General features: G+C 38.8%; 1 protein-coding gene across 10 annotated transcripts in view; it reads right to left on the bottom strand.

Moving 5' to 3' along the window:
- Positions 1 to 16495, bottom strand: part of SYTL2 (synaptotagmin like 2) — a 50666-nt gene that overhangs the window by 22780 nt on the left and 11391 nt on the right. For all 10 annotated transcript variants that reach the window (XM_059493723.1, XM_059493722.1, XM_059493726.1 and 7 more), the window contains exons 3-4: positions 6974 to 7122; positions 4700 to 4835 (exon numbers count right to left, since the gene is read on the bottom strand). In XM_059493723.1, coding sequence (XP_059349706.1) covers positions 4700 to 4835; positions 6974 to 7122 — 285 coding nt within the window. The remainder of the gene's footprint in view (positions 1 to 4699; positions 4836 to 6973; positions 7123 to 16495) is intronic.

Genomic DNA, 16495 nt, shown 5'->3' with positions numbered 1-16495 from the left:
GGATGAAATGACCACAGTGAGCAATGTGAACATAAGGCTAACAAAAAAATACCAGGTGCAATCTGAACTATAAACTTCTATATCCCTTCCTTGCTCTTTTGATTCAACACTGCTTTTAAGAAACATACCACCATGCATAGCGAGAGAGGGTTAAGGAATAAGCTGATCTTGTAATGGAATCTATCTCAAGGGTGAAAAATTAACTGTTCTTACATTTTTGTAGGACAGTAACTGTTGCAGCCTCTTACATGCACACACCAGATTACTAACAGATTGCTATTGTTCTTTCTACCATTTGCTGATACCAAGTAAGAAAAAGATTCTGGTTCTCAAAGAGCTAAATGTTGCAACTTCTATTTTCTTTTCCAAAATATCCTTTCACATTATTGTTTTTAACCTTAGTTCTAATATATATATTTTAAGTATGAAAATAGACACACGTATTAAAGAAATTACAGAAAATGAAGTTTGTGTTCTTGCATTTATAAAGCATTTGTGGTTTTGTTTTTGAGAGCACCACACTCATATGCTCCTGCATTTTGTGTCTTCTCTGCAACATCTACTATTGAACAGGACAATCATAATTTTTGCTTTTCAGGTTTAGGTCCCAAATATTTCAACCTCTCGCTCATTTTAAGCAAGAAAAATACTGTTAAGCACCCTGGGCTGCAAGAAACTGTTAAGAAATTCTTCAGTGAAGTTTTTACAGGTGGAGAGGTACCTTTATGTGTGTATTCAGTGAAACATAATCTCATAATCTTTAATGCAATGTTTCTTTGGACTTAGCATAGAATAATTAAAGATTAACAACTTGTCATTATGTACTGAAAACCCTGGTCTAAATAAAGCAAAGCAGAGAAAAAACAACAGCCAGGATCCTATAACTATGTTTTACAACAATAGGTCTGAAAATGAATTTACCCACAACCTACATAGATAAGAAAACTGAACAAACTGTTCCCAGATATGCTGCATTCACAAGGCTAATCTAAAAGTGTGTAAGTCCAAACTGATAGATTAAAAAAGGCTTTAAAAATTCTACCCTTCAACTTGGAAAAATGATGTGTCAAGAACCACAAGGGAGGTCCATGGCCCGTACAGACTGAAGCAACAAGGCAAATGCAGGAGCAAAGCTAGAGAAAAGGGTTACAGATTTGCAGGCATTGTCAATATGTGGATTCATACACGACCTGTGAATCTTAATTTGAAAGACAACCCTCCTTTTTTAAGATTCAGCATATAGACAGATGGCATCACTAGGCAGATGTAATATTGACAGTGTGACTCACCTTTGAAAACTCATTCTGTTCAAGGTTACACCTTTAAAGACATTTCACACACCTGGCCTGTAAAGGCTCTGGTATGCAAGAAAATTATCACAATGATATAAAACTCAAAAAAGAAATAATTAATAGCTTTATTACGGAATTTTGATATTTGGGGTGTGGGAATAAATGTCACTGCTAATTTTAAGAATATTGTTGCTCTACCTAATATAGCAGCACCCTGATTCAACAGTAGTTGAACTGGCCCCAGAGTTGGTTTTATCCTTATCAGTTTACAAACAGATCTAGCAGAACTAAACTTCCTTTACACTCAGTAAGAATTGTTTTGCTTTAAGAACAGGATCCAGAACAAAAGTACTCTGAGTAACTTGTTATCATATAGCTTCAGGACCCAATCCTCAGGTGAGCAGCTGTGTAAGTTTATGCAAAGCCTGCAAGTCAGTGCTGGCCTGAGCCACACTCTTAGATAAAGGGGGGGAAAAACAAACAGAAAAACCCCATAAACCCCACAACACCAACAAACTTATTCTTAAAGCAGCACTTAAAAATGCTTTAAAGGTTCAAGTGCTTGAACCACAGGTAGCATTTGGACACTGTAAGCCGTGAGCTGCCTTTAATGCAATCCCAAATTCTGCAATAATTCCGTTTCATCCTCTTAGCTGTGTTAAGACTATTCCATTGTGAGAGGAAGAGCCCATTAATTCCTTGTGGCTCCACTATCCTAGCAGCCAAATTAAATGTTTGTAGACTTTCCCTTCCCACCCCAGCCACTGGGGTTATTTCTTTTGCATCATTGTGTTTCCTTCTGCCCTTAGAGACAGGCCACAGTTATGCCAGGCCAGTCTCCTTCAAATTCCAGTATCCAGAGAACAGAAAGGAAGACTATTTTAAAAGCATATGGTGCCTCCTGCAATTTCTCACATACAATATTGTGTAGACTAACCTCAGTTATGGTGAATGAAGCCCTCACTAAAATCATAAGCAAAGAATTTCACAGTCCTGCCACATTTGCTTGCCATAGGTTTTGACATTTTAGAAACAAATAACCTGAGGCATCCAATCAAGTTATTTATGCAAAGTCAGTGTAAGTAAGCATCCAGCCCTCATGTGACAGATCACTTCCATGACAAGGTCCATTTCCAATTGCCTCATAAATCACTAGACTCTGTGGGGTTGCTTTAGAGAGAAGATCTTGAGCTATTGAGGAAAGTACAAGTACACATGAACAAGGCATGGAGGCTGATCAACTTCTGGTACAATTTGGAGCAAAAGGCAGGGGAGAGTCCTGGAAAATAATTATCAAGCTTTGCATGGCTGTGATCTGAAATAAGTCATCAAATACTTCAAGCTGAAGACCACTATCAAGTTGGTCCCATTAAAAAAAAAAAAAAAAAGTCTACATATTCTTAAACCTTGCTATGTTATGTATTTTTGAAGAGGCTGCCCTGGCATATTATGAAATCTATTATAACTTATCAATCACATACAGATTCTGGAGAGTTCTAACTATAAGAATAGGATTATAAGACTATACTTCTTTAAAAATATCATCATCTGTTCCTGATGAGCAAGATGATATGTAAAATATTCTAAAAGATATATAAAACAGCAACATGCCTTCTGCTGTTCTCAAAGAAATAACTTCATAGCAATCTCCTGAATGTAAAAGCCACCTGTAAAAAAACTACATTTAGTAACAACTAACTCTGTCAGCACATCAGTTAACTTCAGTTGGGAAAGAAAACAGAGCTCTGTTTTCTGATAAGCAACCTTTATCATCCTTTTTGGACAACTTCATTTTTGGCAAGTCTATAACAAAGTTGATTTGACCTCTTACAGCACAATTTCAGATGTGGTCAAAACAAACACATCTGAGTTCACTGATAGTGATAAAATATAAGAAAGACACAAGCCAGAGTTGTTAAGACTCACACCAACCTTTGCTGCCATTCACCATGAATGTGTGTGCCCAGACTGCAGACCATGAAAATGAAAGGTTCAATTGTTACTAGGTATTGTATAAATGCATAGTAGGAGAAGCCTTACTGCAAAAAAAAACCAGGTAATGTACAGAGAAGGACATAGAAGACAGACAAGAAAGGGACAGGTTTCAGAGCTGATCAATGGCACAACCAGAAGTGAAGCAGTTCCCCTAAGAAGTAACTCTGGCTCTTACCTCATTCTGTTTACTATAAGCACAAACAGTGGCTATCTGGGTTACACCCTGGTTCTTGTTTCCTCAGTGTGTTGAGAAATCTGGCCACTTTTACCTGCTCTGACTCCAACTGTTTCAGCACTTTCCTTCTCAAATGTAGGCTTTTTGGAAGTTTTTAACACAGCCGATGAATTACATGTAGGTATTTTAAAGAGAAGACATATCTGTTTCAGAAATCAACTCAGCATATTTCAAAACAAAATAAAGCTGTTTGGGATGTTTATGGGCTTAAGATAAAGTGATTTAATATTAAATCCTTTTTAGTTCAGAAACTATTTATCATTCAGCCAACTGTACAACTGTAGTAATTCAGGCATACCAAAGATGACTGTCTCATTTTACTCTGAAAGGAAGCTTCTCCATTCCAGAAAGATATTTACTTTTCTTGGTAGAATCTGACTAATTTTCTGCAGCTATCTAAAGATTCTAGTTCTTTCCACCTGAAATATATTTGGTCTTCTAAAAAAGTCTCAGAGGTCTTAAACTGCGTGCCAAATAATTTGGAAAATTTTAAATGGCAATTTCTTAGTTTCCAATTCTTCAAGTGCTCAAAACATGTGGATGTGGCACTTGGGAATGTGGTTTAGTGGTGGTCTTGGCAGTGCTGGGTTAATGGATGGACTTGATAACTCTATAGGTTTTTCTAACCTCAATAATCCTGTAATGCAAGTTTAAAATTCAGGCTGAATTGACAGAATGGTTTCAGTAAGCAACTGAATGAAGACATGCAGAAGTTGTGGTCCCCATATTACTGACTGCAGGGGACTGATCATGGCCAGCCATTCCAACTAGAAAATCCAGGTCTCACTTCAAGGAACGAAAATAAATTGTGACACAAGAATATGTGTGCAACCATTCTATGCTTGATTGTCAACTTTATCTGAGAAAGGCAAGCTGAAGATTGTTAATTGTTCTATATTCAAATGCAGAACAGTACATGACTATGTGTCTGTGACATGCACAGTTTTCTTGTACAATTCTAAGGGAACATTTGGTGACCTTTGAAATAAGAGATAAGTACAATATTTTGTTTTGGGTGGAACTTAGAGCTCCCAAGTTTCACTAGTCCATATATATATATATATGTGTATATATATATATATATATATATATATATATATATATATATATATATATATATATATATATATATATATATATACACACACATTCTAAGCATGATAAACAGACAGCTTACCTGCAGCTAGTTTTCTGTTGTTCTTCTTCTTGATGTTCCTCAATGCCATGTAAATCTGGTGGCTGGAGGACTTCTTTATTAACATTGTTCACCCAGCTGATCTTTGCTTTGCTCGTTTTGTTCTGAGCCACTTCAGCTAAAACATGATGCAAGAATATTGTTGTTTCCCACATGCTCATACAGGTTTTCTTAAGAAAGATGTACAAGTATTTGCATTTAGGCCTACAGCTATTTCTAAAGCCCACTATACTTGAATTGTTTTCAGAAGTAGATCTGGTGCCTTCTAAAGAACACCTTTTTAATGCTACTAAAAATGTCAAATACTGTTCTGAATACTTCATTTTACTACACCAGCTATATCTGGTTTAAACCTTAAACCTTTAAACCAGATATATCTGGTTTAAACCTTAAAACCTTAAACCTTTAAACTTCCATCTCCTCCTAAATGGAGGAGTTTTCTACAAGAACCCTGGTATATACTAATCCTGCAGTTCTTGCAGTTAGACAAATACTGAAAGTTCATACTCAGTGTCCTGAGGAAGGAAAAAATGATTAAACCAGAGGAAACTGAAAATATGTTGAAATCAATTCAATTTTTCCCTTCTTAAACAGTAAACCGGAAGTTGGTCATAACTCGCTTGGGCCAATCCTTTATGAACAGAATTGCCACAAGACGTTAAAAAGGTAATAGGAAAAACCCAAACAAACAAAAAGCCTCACCTCACTCAGCAATGCAAATACATTTGCATTTCTTTTTAGGGTGGGACAAAATCCTACTCCGATAATGCCTTTCAGAGCAAAAGCATTTCATTATTTCCTCTAATGCTTTTTCCACTTCACCAACAGTTTAGAAGTGAAGAATTTCTTAGTGTGCAAAAATAAGCAAGATTTTTATTCACATTTTTGCTATCTATAACTGCAAGGAAAAATATCTTGCCATCTCATGAGTCATTGAAACCAAGCAATTGTACACAGTTCTGAGTGTGCCAACATGTCACTTTGTTTAAGTAACAAGATTGGGATTAATTAACTTTCCTTTAAGATGGCATAGCTTTTAGTACCTTCCTTTAAGATACAAGTTACTGTGAAATTTAGCTAGAATTTTACAGCTGATTTTCATAACCTTAAAGTACAAAACCAGCCAAAATGACAAACACACCACGCTAAACATCTAGGGGTTTTTTTTCTGCATTCTTTTCTTTTTCAGGCCTTTTCTTTTTAACTTAAAAACTCAAAGCAGTAACCTCAAACTGACTAAACTGACATTATTCAAAATCATCTCTGAAAATATAGAAATTAAGAAGGTGTAATACTACAGGGTTAGACAGAGGAAAACAAGGCTAACTTGTAGTTACAAAACCCATAAAAAGCAACAACCTGTAGTCCATTCACAGCATGGAACTACACTTGCTTCACTAGCACATAGCAAAATCCCTTGACAGAACTAAAAAAACTAAATAGCACAAATATCAGTACAATTTGGTAAGAATAATGTAAGTCTTGCCCTTCTAAATCAAGAGGACTTAGCAGAACTTGAGGAGGTTAAAAGGGGATGTAGGTCAGTTTTGCTAAGAAAAAAAATCACTTTCTAAACAAAGAATGATAAAATAGACCAGGACACTTTAGATTTAAAGTCAGATGTTGAGAGATTTATAATGGGGGTCTAAAAAATCCTGGATATCGTATAATATGTTTTTGCAAATACAGATTGACTGCTCACTCCCTCCTTCCAAGGGGTAAAATTATTGGTGACCAGGACACCCACCATGGCATGGGGATTATGGGTGCACTTAAAGTTCTCCAGGACACAGGATGCCAGTCACAGCTGCCAGAGCTTTCAGCACATGTATTTCAGTTAGTTATAACCACTATCTCTAGCTTGTGATGCCTGCCATTAAGCCTCAAAGGTCTCAAACCAAGCACCAAAATCTTGGAAATTCATGTTAAAGAGCAATTTCCTCAATCTTGGATTCTTTGCATGTTCCTAAATAACTCATAGGGCCTCAGAAATGGAAATGAGAATGAGTCTAGGAGTGCAGAGAGCTTTTAATCCTACACATAAACACAAGCCAGTCCCTTCTGTTAGCAGTCACTGCTCTTGAATATACAGCATTGTGGGAGAGGAAAGCTTCCACTGTAAATTACATGGGAAGTCTCTTTTTTGCATCACTTTCCATTGTAGAGAGACCAGTATTCTTGTACTTCACAGACAACACTGTCTGAGGTTAGCAAAGTAAGAGGCAACCTTTCCAAAACAAATTTCCAAGTGCTCACCGATGGTGGCAGGTTTCCTGCGCATGGAGGCTCTGATAATATCTGCTCCATGGATCTTATCCCTGTGCCTCCTCGACTTGGCCTCATAAAACCACTGCCCGCTCATATTCTTCAGCTGAACACGGTCTTTGACTTTTTCTGGTAAATGCCTGAGGAAGAGGAAAATGAATAAATGAGATATAAACATACTTCGCATACTTACCTATGTGAACAGGAAAAAAGAGTCAGATTGTTTTGGTTGCTTGGTTTTTGTTTCAGGGAGCAGGGCTGTGTTTTGGTTGTTGATTTTTTTTTTTACACATTCTCCACATCCTATTTCCATCTTCTCACCCATTATGCTCCTTATCTATCTGAAGGATGATAATGAGCTGGAAAGGGAAGAGCCTCAGCCTTATTACTTCAACCTATGCTCTGAGGGTAACTCTTAAAAAAAAAAAAAAAAAACAAAAAAACCAAACAGCTTTGCTATGATAAACACTCAAGCACTGGAAAAGTCCCCACTTACTGCAGATTTTGACTTTCTGCCTTCAAAGGCCAGTTTTCCAAGATTAAAATTGAGATAGGCTAGTAGAACAGCATAAATGTCTCTAGCAAAATTAAGAGCATGGCTATTTTGAGGCCCAGAAGATGCCTCTTCAGCGGTTTTTTTGGCACTTATTGTACCCACAAACAATCCAAATCTGCATTAGAAGCCTGGTGCCATTTTTTCCATAAATTACACAAAAATCCTTATATGAATACACTGAGTTACAAAGAAAAACATCATCACATGCAAGAAACAACAAAATAAGTTTGTGCTATTTGTTTTATTAAACTATATATATATCCATCATGTGAACTACAGTCATTTAAAAAACTGGGAGACAAATTATTAATGATTTGTTTTCAGGCTACAGGGTTTTCCTGCTTTTATGAGGCATGCTTTAACAGAATAAGTGGTTGCTATGGGCAATTTGAGAGGGTGGTTTTTTTTTCCCTTGTTAGGCATGTAACATATTAGGCATATGCTTACACATGGCCTGGAGACTAACCTGCAGATCAGGGAAGTTACCAAACAGATTTAGAGAGCACTTAAACAATAAAAAGTCAAGTCATGCTTCATCTTCCTTCTCCATTTATGTCCTTTCCTTCAGCAAAATAAGCTAACAACATAGCCCAAGGGAGAAATCAAATCAGGTCCATTTACTGAGACTGGAAGGCTAAGCACAGACCACAATGCCATGGAATGGTGCTGTCTTTCACAGGCCTGATGGATAATCATGAATGGTTTGGGTTGGGAGGGACCTTTAAAGATCATCTAGCCTAACCCCAAGGAAGTTCAGAGTATGACATTCCTCATGGGTTTAGGGGACAGATCTTCTGGTACAATCAATTATTTCTGATGACAGCCCTTTAAGTATAGTTTGCAGATTTGATTGTCACACACTGATAGTTATTCACAGCAGAGAAAGGACACTGGGCTAGTCCCAACCCTCAAACTAAGATAGACCATTCTCATCTCTCAAACTTCTCTTTCATCTTTGTATGGCCAGATATGAAAAGCCTTATTTGAATACTTAAAGTTTCATTTTGAAAGAACTGTCAAAAATCGGTCCCTACTACTAGGGGTGCCTCAAATCTACTACATACAGTTTAGGCTGCCAGATGTTGAGGTCCCATTGGCATTTTTAAGTCCAAGATTCAACAGTCCATACTATTACTATGTCATTTAAAATTTCTCCCTCTCTCTGTGCTTCTCCCAGGGCCAAACCAAATACCCTTCCTAAGCAAGTGTTCTAAGTTGAAGCAGGAACACAGCAGTAGCTTCTCTTTGTCCTCCAGCAAATATATTACTCAGTTTATAAATGCAGCCAGCAGGAAGAATGGAAATGTAGAACACACAAATTTTTTACACAGGTGGCTGCTTCTCCCTTTCACCTTCTTTCACACGTGTTATTTGTGTTCTCAGAAGTGATGCCCCTCAGGGCAAGGGACTGGCTTTTCAGCTGTTTGTACAGCCTGCAGGGCACCAAGTGCTCTGGGACAGTGTGACAACATATGCCAAGGGAGGTTCTCTAGCGGGAGGGTGCTGAGTCACAGGACAAGTATTCAGTGTGCTCACCCCAGACACTGCTCACCCCTCTCCCCTTGGTATTCAGCCACTGAAACTGTGGGGTGTGGCTGGAAACCTTTACAAGTCAGCTCAGAGGAGAGGAAGCTCAGCTGGGCTGTGGAAGGGGACAGGATCACAGGACCCCAGACTCAGATCTGTGACCAGTTAACCGGATAGAGACAGAGGCACAGATTTGTCACAGCTCTAGACTCAATAAATTTCACCTGGCCAGTGCAGCTCTCATTTTGTCTGGAAGTGAAAACACCCTGCTCCCACCTCTGCTTGCTGCCTATGAGAGTTATTGTACCTTAACTCCACCAGCTCAACAGGCCTTCAAGACTTTGGGAATTAATTATTTATGCTTGCTAACAAAGGTATAAAAGTGCTCTCAATTTTCACAGCACTTCCTTTACAAATGACATGCCTGATAGGGTTTGTATGGTGAGAACTGACAGATGCTGACAGCAGCTGACTTAAACAGACTTCTAGTATCTCACCTCATAGTAAGCTTGTCTTACTTGCCTTTTCAAGAGACACGTTTAGCCTGTCAGTCCCATTGTTTCTGAGGAACTAAGAGCAACATAAGTATTAAAGCTATTTCCAGGCATTCTCCAGCCACAAATAAAGAAATAGAATTCCATTATCAGAAAGACAATTAGTTCTAGGTTCTTGACAAGAAAAAAGTTTTTAAGCCTCCTGTGGTCACCAATACATCACAGACTTGTAATGCCTGCAACTGTTTTCACAACAAATGAGAACTTTTTAAATGCTCCTTGAATTCTCAAGATTTTCTAGGAGGAGGTCTCAACAGTCACATCAAACTGCTTGCACTATATAGGCTTGATTGACTGCTAGGAATTACACAAGATTGTGGTTTACCTTGAAAGCAACTGTGGAGAATCAGGCTGCAGCCATGGTTTTCCACAGCTACGTCAGCCTCCCAGCAAACCACAACAGGCCTAGAAGCCAACAACTGATTCTACACCAGCTCCACAGTTAACAAAGAGGCTAACCAAGTTGCCTTTAAATTTTTCTCTTGGTGATCAAAGAACTAGTAGACATCCAGATTGAGAATCAGATTGCTGGCTCAGCTGCCAAATTGCAATTAGGAGAAGATGCAGCAAGACCTCTATGCATGGTGCAAGTATGTATTCTGGAGTCCCTCTGTGCTCTGCTAAAATGCCAGTTAGTTTATGCTGCAGTTTTTCAAGGGGAAACAGCCTAAAATTATAGTGAAGCTAGTGCCCATTTCTCCAATAGGAACTTTGCACTCAAAAAAGTAAAGGAACATAGTTAAATGGAAATTTAAAAGAGGATTTTGGACTGAATAAGACTTTGTTACCATTATTTAATAAGATGTTTCCACTATGCTAAGGTGAAACATGTTTTATGGCAAGATGGAAAACTTGTCATCTCCCCTAGGGCAGTAAGTACATGGAGATTGCACTGAACAGGAATACAAACCAACTGTCCATCACTCAGCAGGCAAACAGAAAATCTATGCATGGATTAAATTGGTTTGTTCCTCTTCACCTCTGGAACATCTGATAATGGGCCAGATCATGTAGCACCACTGTAAGGCAGGAAATCTGCTCTGATATAATCAGTCCCTGACAACCTTCTTATCACCAAATCCAGAATGGTTTATCCTGTAGGCTTTGTAGGCTACTGTAATAGGTCATTGCATAAGCAAAGAGGTAACAACTCATCCTTGTTTTTGAAAAAAAAAGAGTATCTAGCAATACATACCTGTATCTCAAATTTTTCATCTACACTTCCTCAGTGTCTCAATTCCCTCCCCTGCACCTGCCTTATTCACAGTCTACATTACAAGTCACCATGGAATTTGCAAGATGTGACTATGACACCTTAATACCTCATTTGATTACCTTATGCCCCAATTGACAGCTTAAACTGAGCTTTCAGGCAGGAGAATCTGTGTGGTGCCAGCATATTCTGGGACTTCTCGTGATGAATGAAGGAGGATTGAGATCAAGGTCTGTGTTTACCTCAAAGATAGATTCACTATTGTCCTACACACCCTAATCCAAACATTTGGAAAAAGCACCTTAGAGTCCAATACCAAAGTAAAGCCTTTAAAAATCATTATATTACCACACCTTATGAACAAATTAACTTCTGAAACCTCCCTTCTGCAAATGGGATAACAAAATACCAAATAAGTGGAGAAGTTGAAAGAGAAATTTGATTAATTTTATCTCAATTCTATTTGCTGCAAACATAACAACAAATCACAAACCAACAAAAAGACAAAGGATTTAGGTTCTGGGTCACATTCTGAACACAGACAAGACAAACTTTTTGTAGTATCACTCATGCAAGAAGAGAAGTAAAACTATATTAGCCCAGGTATTTTAAGAGCCAGACTTGTTGATAAGGTTCTTTTTTCTTCTTTGAGAGTAGGAAACAACTACAAAAAGTTTGCAGGACAAAGCAGTAATTATTTAAACATTCCACCTTGGATGAGCATGCCTCTTTAGTCTGCAAATATCTATAGAAGGTATAGGAAGAAAGTCTGTTCTGACATTTGCTAGAGAGCTACACCCAAAATATTTGTAGTGGGTAGTCCCAAATTGCAAGTAAGCTATCTTTTGCATGGTAGCTGCACATGACATTACAAAACCCTAAAAATCAAGAAAACCCATCAGTTACTGTTAACGTGGTTTAAACAGGAGAGTAATATAATTTGAAACTGTTTTAGGGCTATACTAGAAAGAACAAAGCAGACCTGTGGGGTTATGCAACCTTTCCCCATCCTTGCCATCACAATTCCTCATAAGCAACACCTCTAATTCTTTTCTTTGGTGTCTCTCTAGACAGCAAGACTTCTGACAGTTGGAAGCAGCTGGATACATGAAAAAGCAAGCCAATTCTGTTTGTAGTAATGCATGTTCTTCCATTTTATGCTTCTTCAGAAGTCTGTGTGTGTTGAGTCTACTAGCAATACCCTGATGAATAAATCTCAGGTATCATCTTGCTTTTGGGTCCTTGGAGAACTGACCAGGCCATAGTCAGCTCAAGTCTTGATGGCAAGACAAAGACTTGACATTGTCTCTCAAGTCAGAGGGGAGATAGATCCAAGCCTGGAGCATCAGAATGAATGAACGAGTTACATGCTTAGAAGGAGTGAGAAGTCAACTGATTTTGGAGAGAAGGAAGAGAAAACATGAAGCTCTGCTGCCCACTGAAATATGGTCTCCATCAGAATCTGGAACCAAAACTATGATTCCAATGTTTGTGCTAACAAGTGGCTGTGAAACACGCTGACCGCATCAACCCTGCTGTACATTTCTCTCCTTGCAGATGGCCACTCAGGGGGCATCAGACTGGCACATTTTCCCCCTGTTTAATTTAAAATATATGCATATTCTGCACTAAGATAGAGGCCTTAATGTCTATGTGCCTTCCTGCTATGTCACCTGCACTTAGCACTCAGACTTACTCTCCTATTAGTAGTTACACTGTCAAGTTTGAAGTAAACTACCTTTTACAAGCAATGAATCATGTAATTAGATACCCCCTAGGCAGACACAAAGTAAGCACAAATGCTTTGTTGAAGCATTTCTTAGCATATAGAAGCTTCACTTTATTCCATTCAGGAAATCAGAATCAAGACTCTTGAGTCCTGCTACAGGAGGCAGGAGTCTTCAAGGTCTGCCAGTATTAGCAGCTTCTATTATCTTCCAGTTGTTTTATTTCCATTACAGCCTTACAGTGTTTAGTTTCTCTGCTTATTTTAAAGGATTTGCATTGAGGTTGTCCAATGGCCTCCCCTCCCTCTTCTGATGCAACCCAAGTAAACCTGACAGGGGAAAACTAAACCAAACTCATCAACTCAACCCTCACAATGAAGGCACAGCTGTCCTGTGACAAATACACCCTTGGTATGAGAGCCTGCCTGGACAGCAGCACAGGACAATCTGAACAAGGACTGGAAAGGTTGTTAGGAAATACGTAACTGGCAGGTTCAGCTCACACGGTGTCCCCAGCTCTTCACAGGCTTTAAAAGTAGGCATATAAAGCATAAAACCAGCCCCACCAAATGACACATACAAGCAAATATAAGTGAGCAGAAGAGCCTCTATCATAGCTTGCCTCACACTATCAGCAAGGACATCTTTCCTGCTGTGCAAAAGAAAAGGTTGCATTTAGGATTTCAGGTGAATTACAAATCAAGAATGATCCAATCTGAAGACAAAGGCTTCAGTTTGGCACTTAATAATACAACACAGTGTCAGGTACGAACATGTGATAAGCCTTCCCAAGAAAGGTTTTGAACTGCAGGGGAAACCTTGCTTACAGAGGGAGTTCTCAATATAGAGGTTAAAAATGTTATTAGTGTCCACTTTTTCCCTTCAGTACATTCTTTTACCATACAGAATAAGTCCCATCTCCCCTGCTTCACTAGCACTCCCAAACAATCATCATCCTGTCAAACAATTTATCTGCTACTGGTAGACAAAGTAGTAATCAATACTGGGAAGAAATGGTACCAGCTCTTTTCTCAGTGTAGTCTAATGCTGTATCTTTTACCAAGACAAATAAGCAAGGTCTCTCTTCCTTAAGCCCATTTATCTCACCTGATCAAAATGAAAACAGTCCTGGTTTTCTTACTGGCATTTTACAAGGTGGGCTGGGACCATTCTCCCCACCGTCATTCTCATGTCAGTTGGCTTTGTTAAAAAGGATAAACAATGACACAAACATTCTGCTAGAGAATAAAATTGATCTACTTCCTGAATAGTCACTGTACTTGGAAAATCATGTGGTGCTAAGCAGTGTCCATGATGGGGAATTCATACAGAAGACATGAGCTTATCCTTTTCTGCCACAACAGGTGCACTAAGAACCTCCTTGCCTCTGCTAAGCACACTCTCAAAACAGTTTCATGTAACAAAAAAAAATAATTTATGACAATTTTAAGTACATATTCCGATGTAGTTATTTTCACATTACAGTAGTAAGTCTGGTTTCCCCAATGCCAATATTAACCTTGCCACAATATCTTCAATATATCCCACCTCACAAGAGATAGTCAACAATATAAGAAAAACTGCCTTTAAAAGTAACTGGAGAGGATATCTGTTAGAACTAGACAGGGCCAAAATAACATTTACAATAGGCTTTCAACTGCCACACACTCCCAGCAGAATCAGACCCCTGAAGTTTTCTTTTTTTGCAATACCACACCAATCAATGTATCAAAGGGGTTTGGCACTCAGCAGTCCCCACCCACCACACAAACAACTCCATATCAGAATTTCCCCTATCATTAACCTCCTTCAGTTTACATAAGGAGCCAACAATCCCAAACACCGCCCACAAGAGCACTGCTAGGAGGTTCTGCTGGGAAGGGCTGATCAGCACATAGGGAACCCTGTCTCAACGGCGACCACAACAGCTTTCTGCCTTAGACACACTGGTGCCAGGGGCCAGCTACTCAAACCACAGAAGAGTCACCCAGCCACACTCTACAACTTCACAGACAAATATATTCCTGCTCACGTTACTGTCTCCAGAAAGGGCTCAGAGTTAAGTTAATTCTGAACTATGCATCTGTAAAAGGAGTTAGGGGTTACATTGAAGCTACTGCCAGGACATTCAGTTATGTACGCAGCTCACTCATTTTGTTCAATGCTGGAGCAGGGTATATCAGGAAAGATGACAAAAAAACCCCAAAATAATTAAGTTAGTAATACGCTGAAAAAACAGATTCTAGTCTTGAAAAGCTGTCACCTGATTCTTATTTTATGCCTTTGCCCCATCCACAGCAACACTGCTATTGAGCAAACTGCTGCAGCTCCTAGAGCAAGGAAGCAAAGAGAGACATCTTCTTGCACCAGGAATAAAAAAGCATACAATGTCTTTTGCTTTCCATGCATCACACCCTCTTGTCACCTGAGATTTCTTCATCACCCTTTTGCCAAAGAGATCATCAGTATCCTCTTTCCTTTGAGACAAACCTCAGCAGAGGTGAAGGAGGAAGCAGACGCTGTTCCCAAAGCAGTGCTGCACCTAAAACTAATCATGCTGATCCTGACCAACACATAAGGAGCCAAAAGATGGGGAAACACCTGTTACAACCTTCAACAAACCAAGATTTAAATCAGACTACCTTAAGGAGGCTGCATGGGCCAGCCTACTTAGATTTTTAGTTTTATTAGGTTAGCAATATTAGGAACTGTTAGCAGGGAAGAGACTCTATCAGGTGGTTTGTAAAATTCCACTAGGAAGTGGCTCAAAGAGGATTTTGTCACGTAACCAATTTGACCATGCTCCAAGAACATGGCACAGATTATTAAAACACCCTTCAAACCTCAGAATTCCTTCTGAAGAGGAAAAAACATCACATTGAAAGACTCCCATTATATACACATATAAATAACACATTGTCTAATGTTTGTATGATGACAGTTGATCTCAGGTCCTGGAATCTTCCAGCTGTGCAAGGCTATAGAATCCAAACTAAAGTACTGCACCTCCTTGGCTGGAGATACAATTCAAGCAGTGTTTTAATATATAAGACATGAAAAGCAAGCTCCATGTGCCACAATTAAGCAGAAAAATCCATTTCATATGTAGGCTTCCAGCTTCTCAAGTTATAATATTTAGAAACTAGAAGAGACTTTTTATTGTAGCAGCAAACATGCTGCTGCAAAACATGATTACAGGCTGCTACAACCTGCAGTCTCTTGCATTTTCCACCACACCCTCTTGAACTAGAATTGCAAATGGCAAAAGTAAAGCTACAGGGACAAAAATACTTTCTGAAAGTAAAAATACTTTCAGACCGCTACTGAGAGTGGCTTTTTTGAATTTCTGTTCTAAGAAGGGTTCTTTTCTCTAGATGCTGTTTTCAAACTCATCTACAATTACTTACCCTGAATGCTTTCAGACCTGGCACTGATGTAACATTCCAAGACTAAATACAGTAGTTTTCTACCTTCAGTAAATAAAATGCCTATTCTGTTAAAGAAAAGTCAGTTTACTGCTTTTTGAAGCAGAAGACAAAACTGTGTGGCGAAAATATTTACTTAGGCTGCATTAAGATGGGGGCACAAACTTGGAACAGTGCCTGTAATGATTTTACCTTCACCAAAGCAAATGCTTTGAGAGGAAAAGTCTTTTTAACAAGGAGAAGCTACTGGTCTGCACTTTATTGCTCTTAAAAGAAGCAAGTAGAATAAGTCAAAATGCTGATTGCATGCTGATCAAAGAACCTCAGGGCTGCACAAGCACACTCAGCAAAAGGAATGCTGCTCCTAGGGCAAGAGGCAGGCTGCCTTTTCCTTTGCAGGATATAGGGTATGCCTACAACAAGGACATTTATTTAAGAAAAAAAATCTTTCTCAGTAGCAAAGAAGCATCAGAGATGCATCATGCATCATGGTTGGAATAACTTCAAAATA

Source organism: Ammospiza nelsoni, chromosome 2, assembly GCF_027579445.1.
Source record: "Ammospiza nelsoni isolate bAmmNel1 chromosome 2, bAmmNel1.pri, whole genome shotgun sequence".
Classification (NCBI taxonomy): domain Eukaryota; kingdom Metazoa; phylum Chordata; class Aves; order Passeriformes; family Passerellidae; genus Ammospiza; species Ammospiza nelsoni.
Note: the sequence above shows the minus strand (reverse complement) of the source record. Positions and strands in the feature narration are given on the sequence as shown.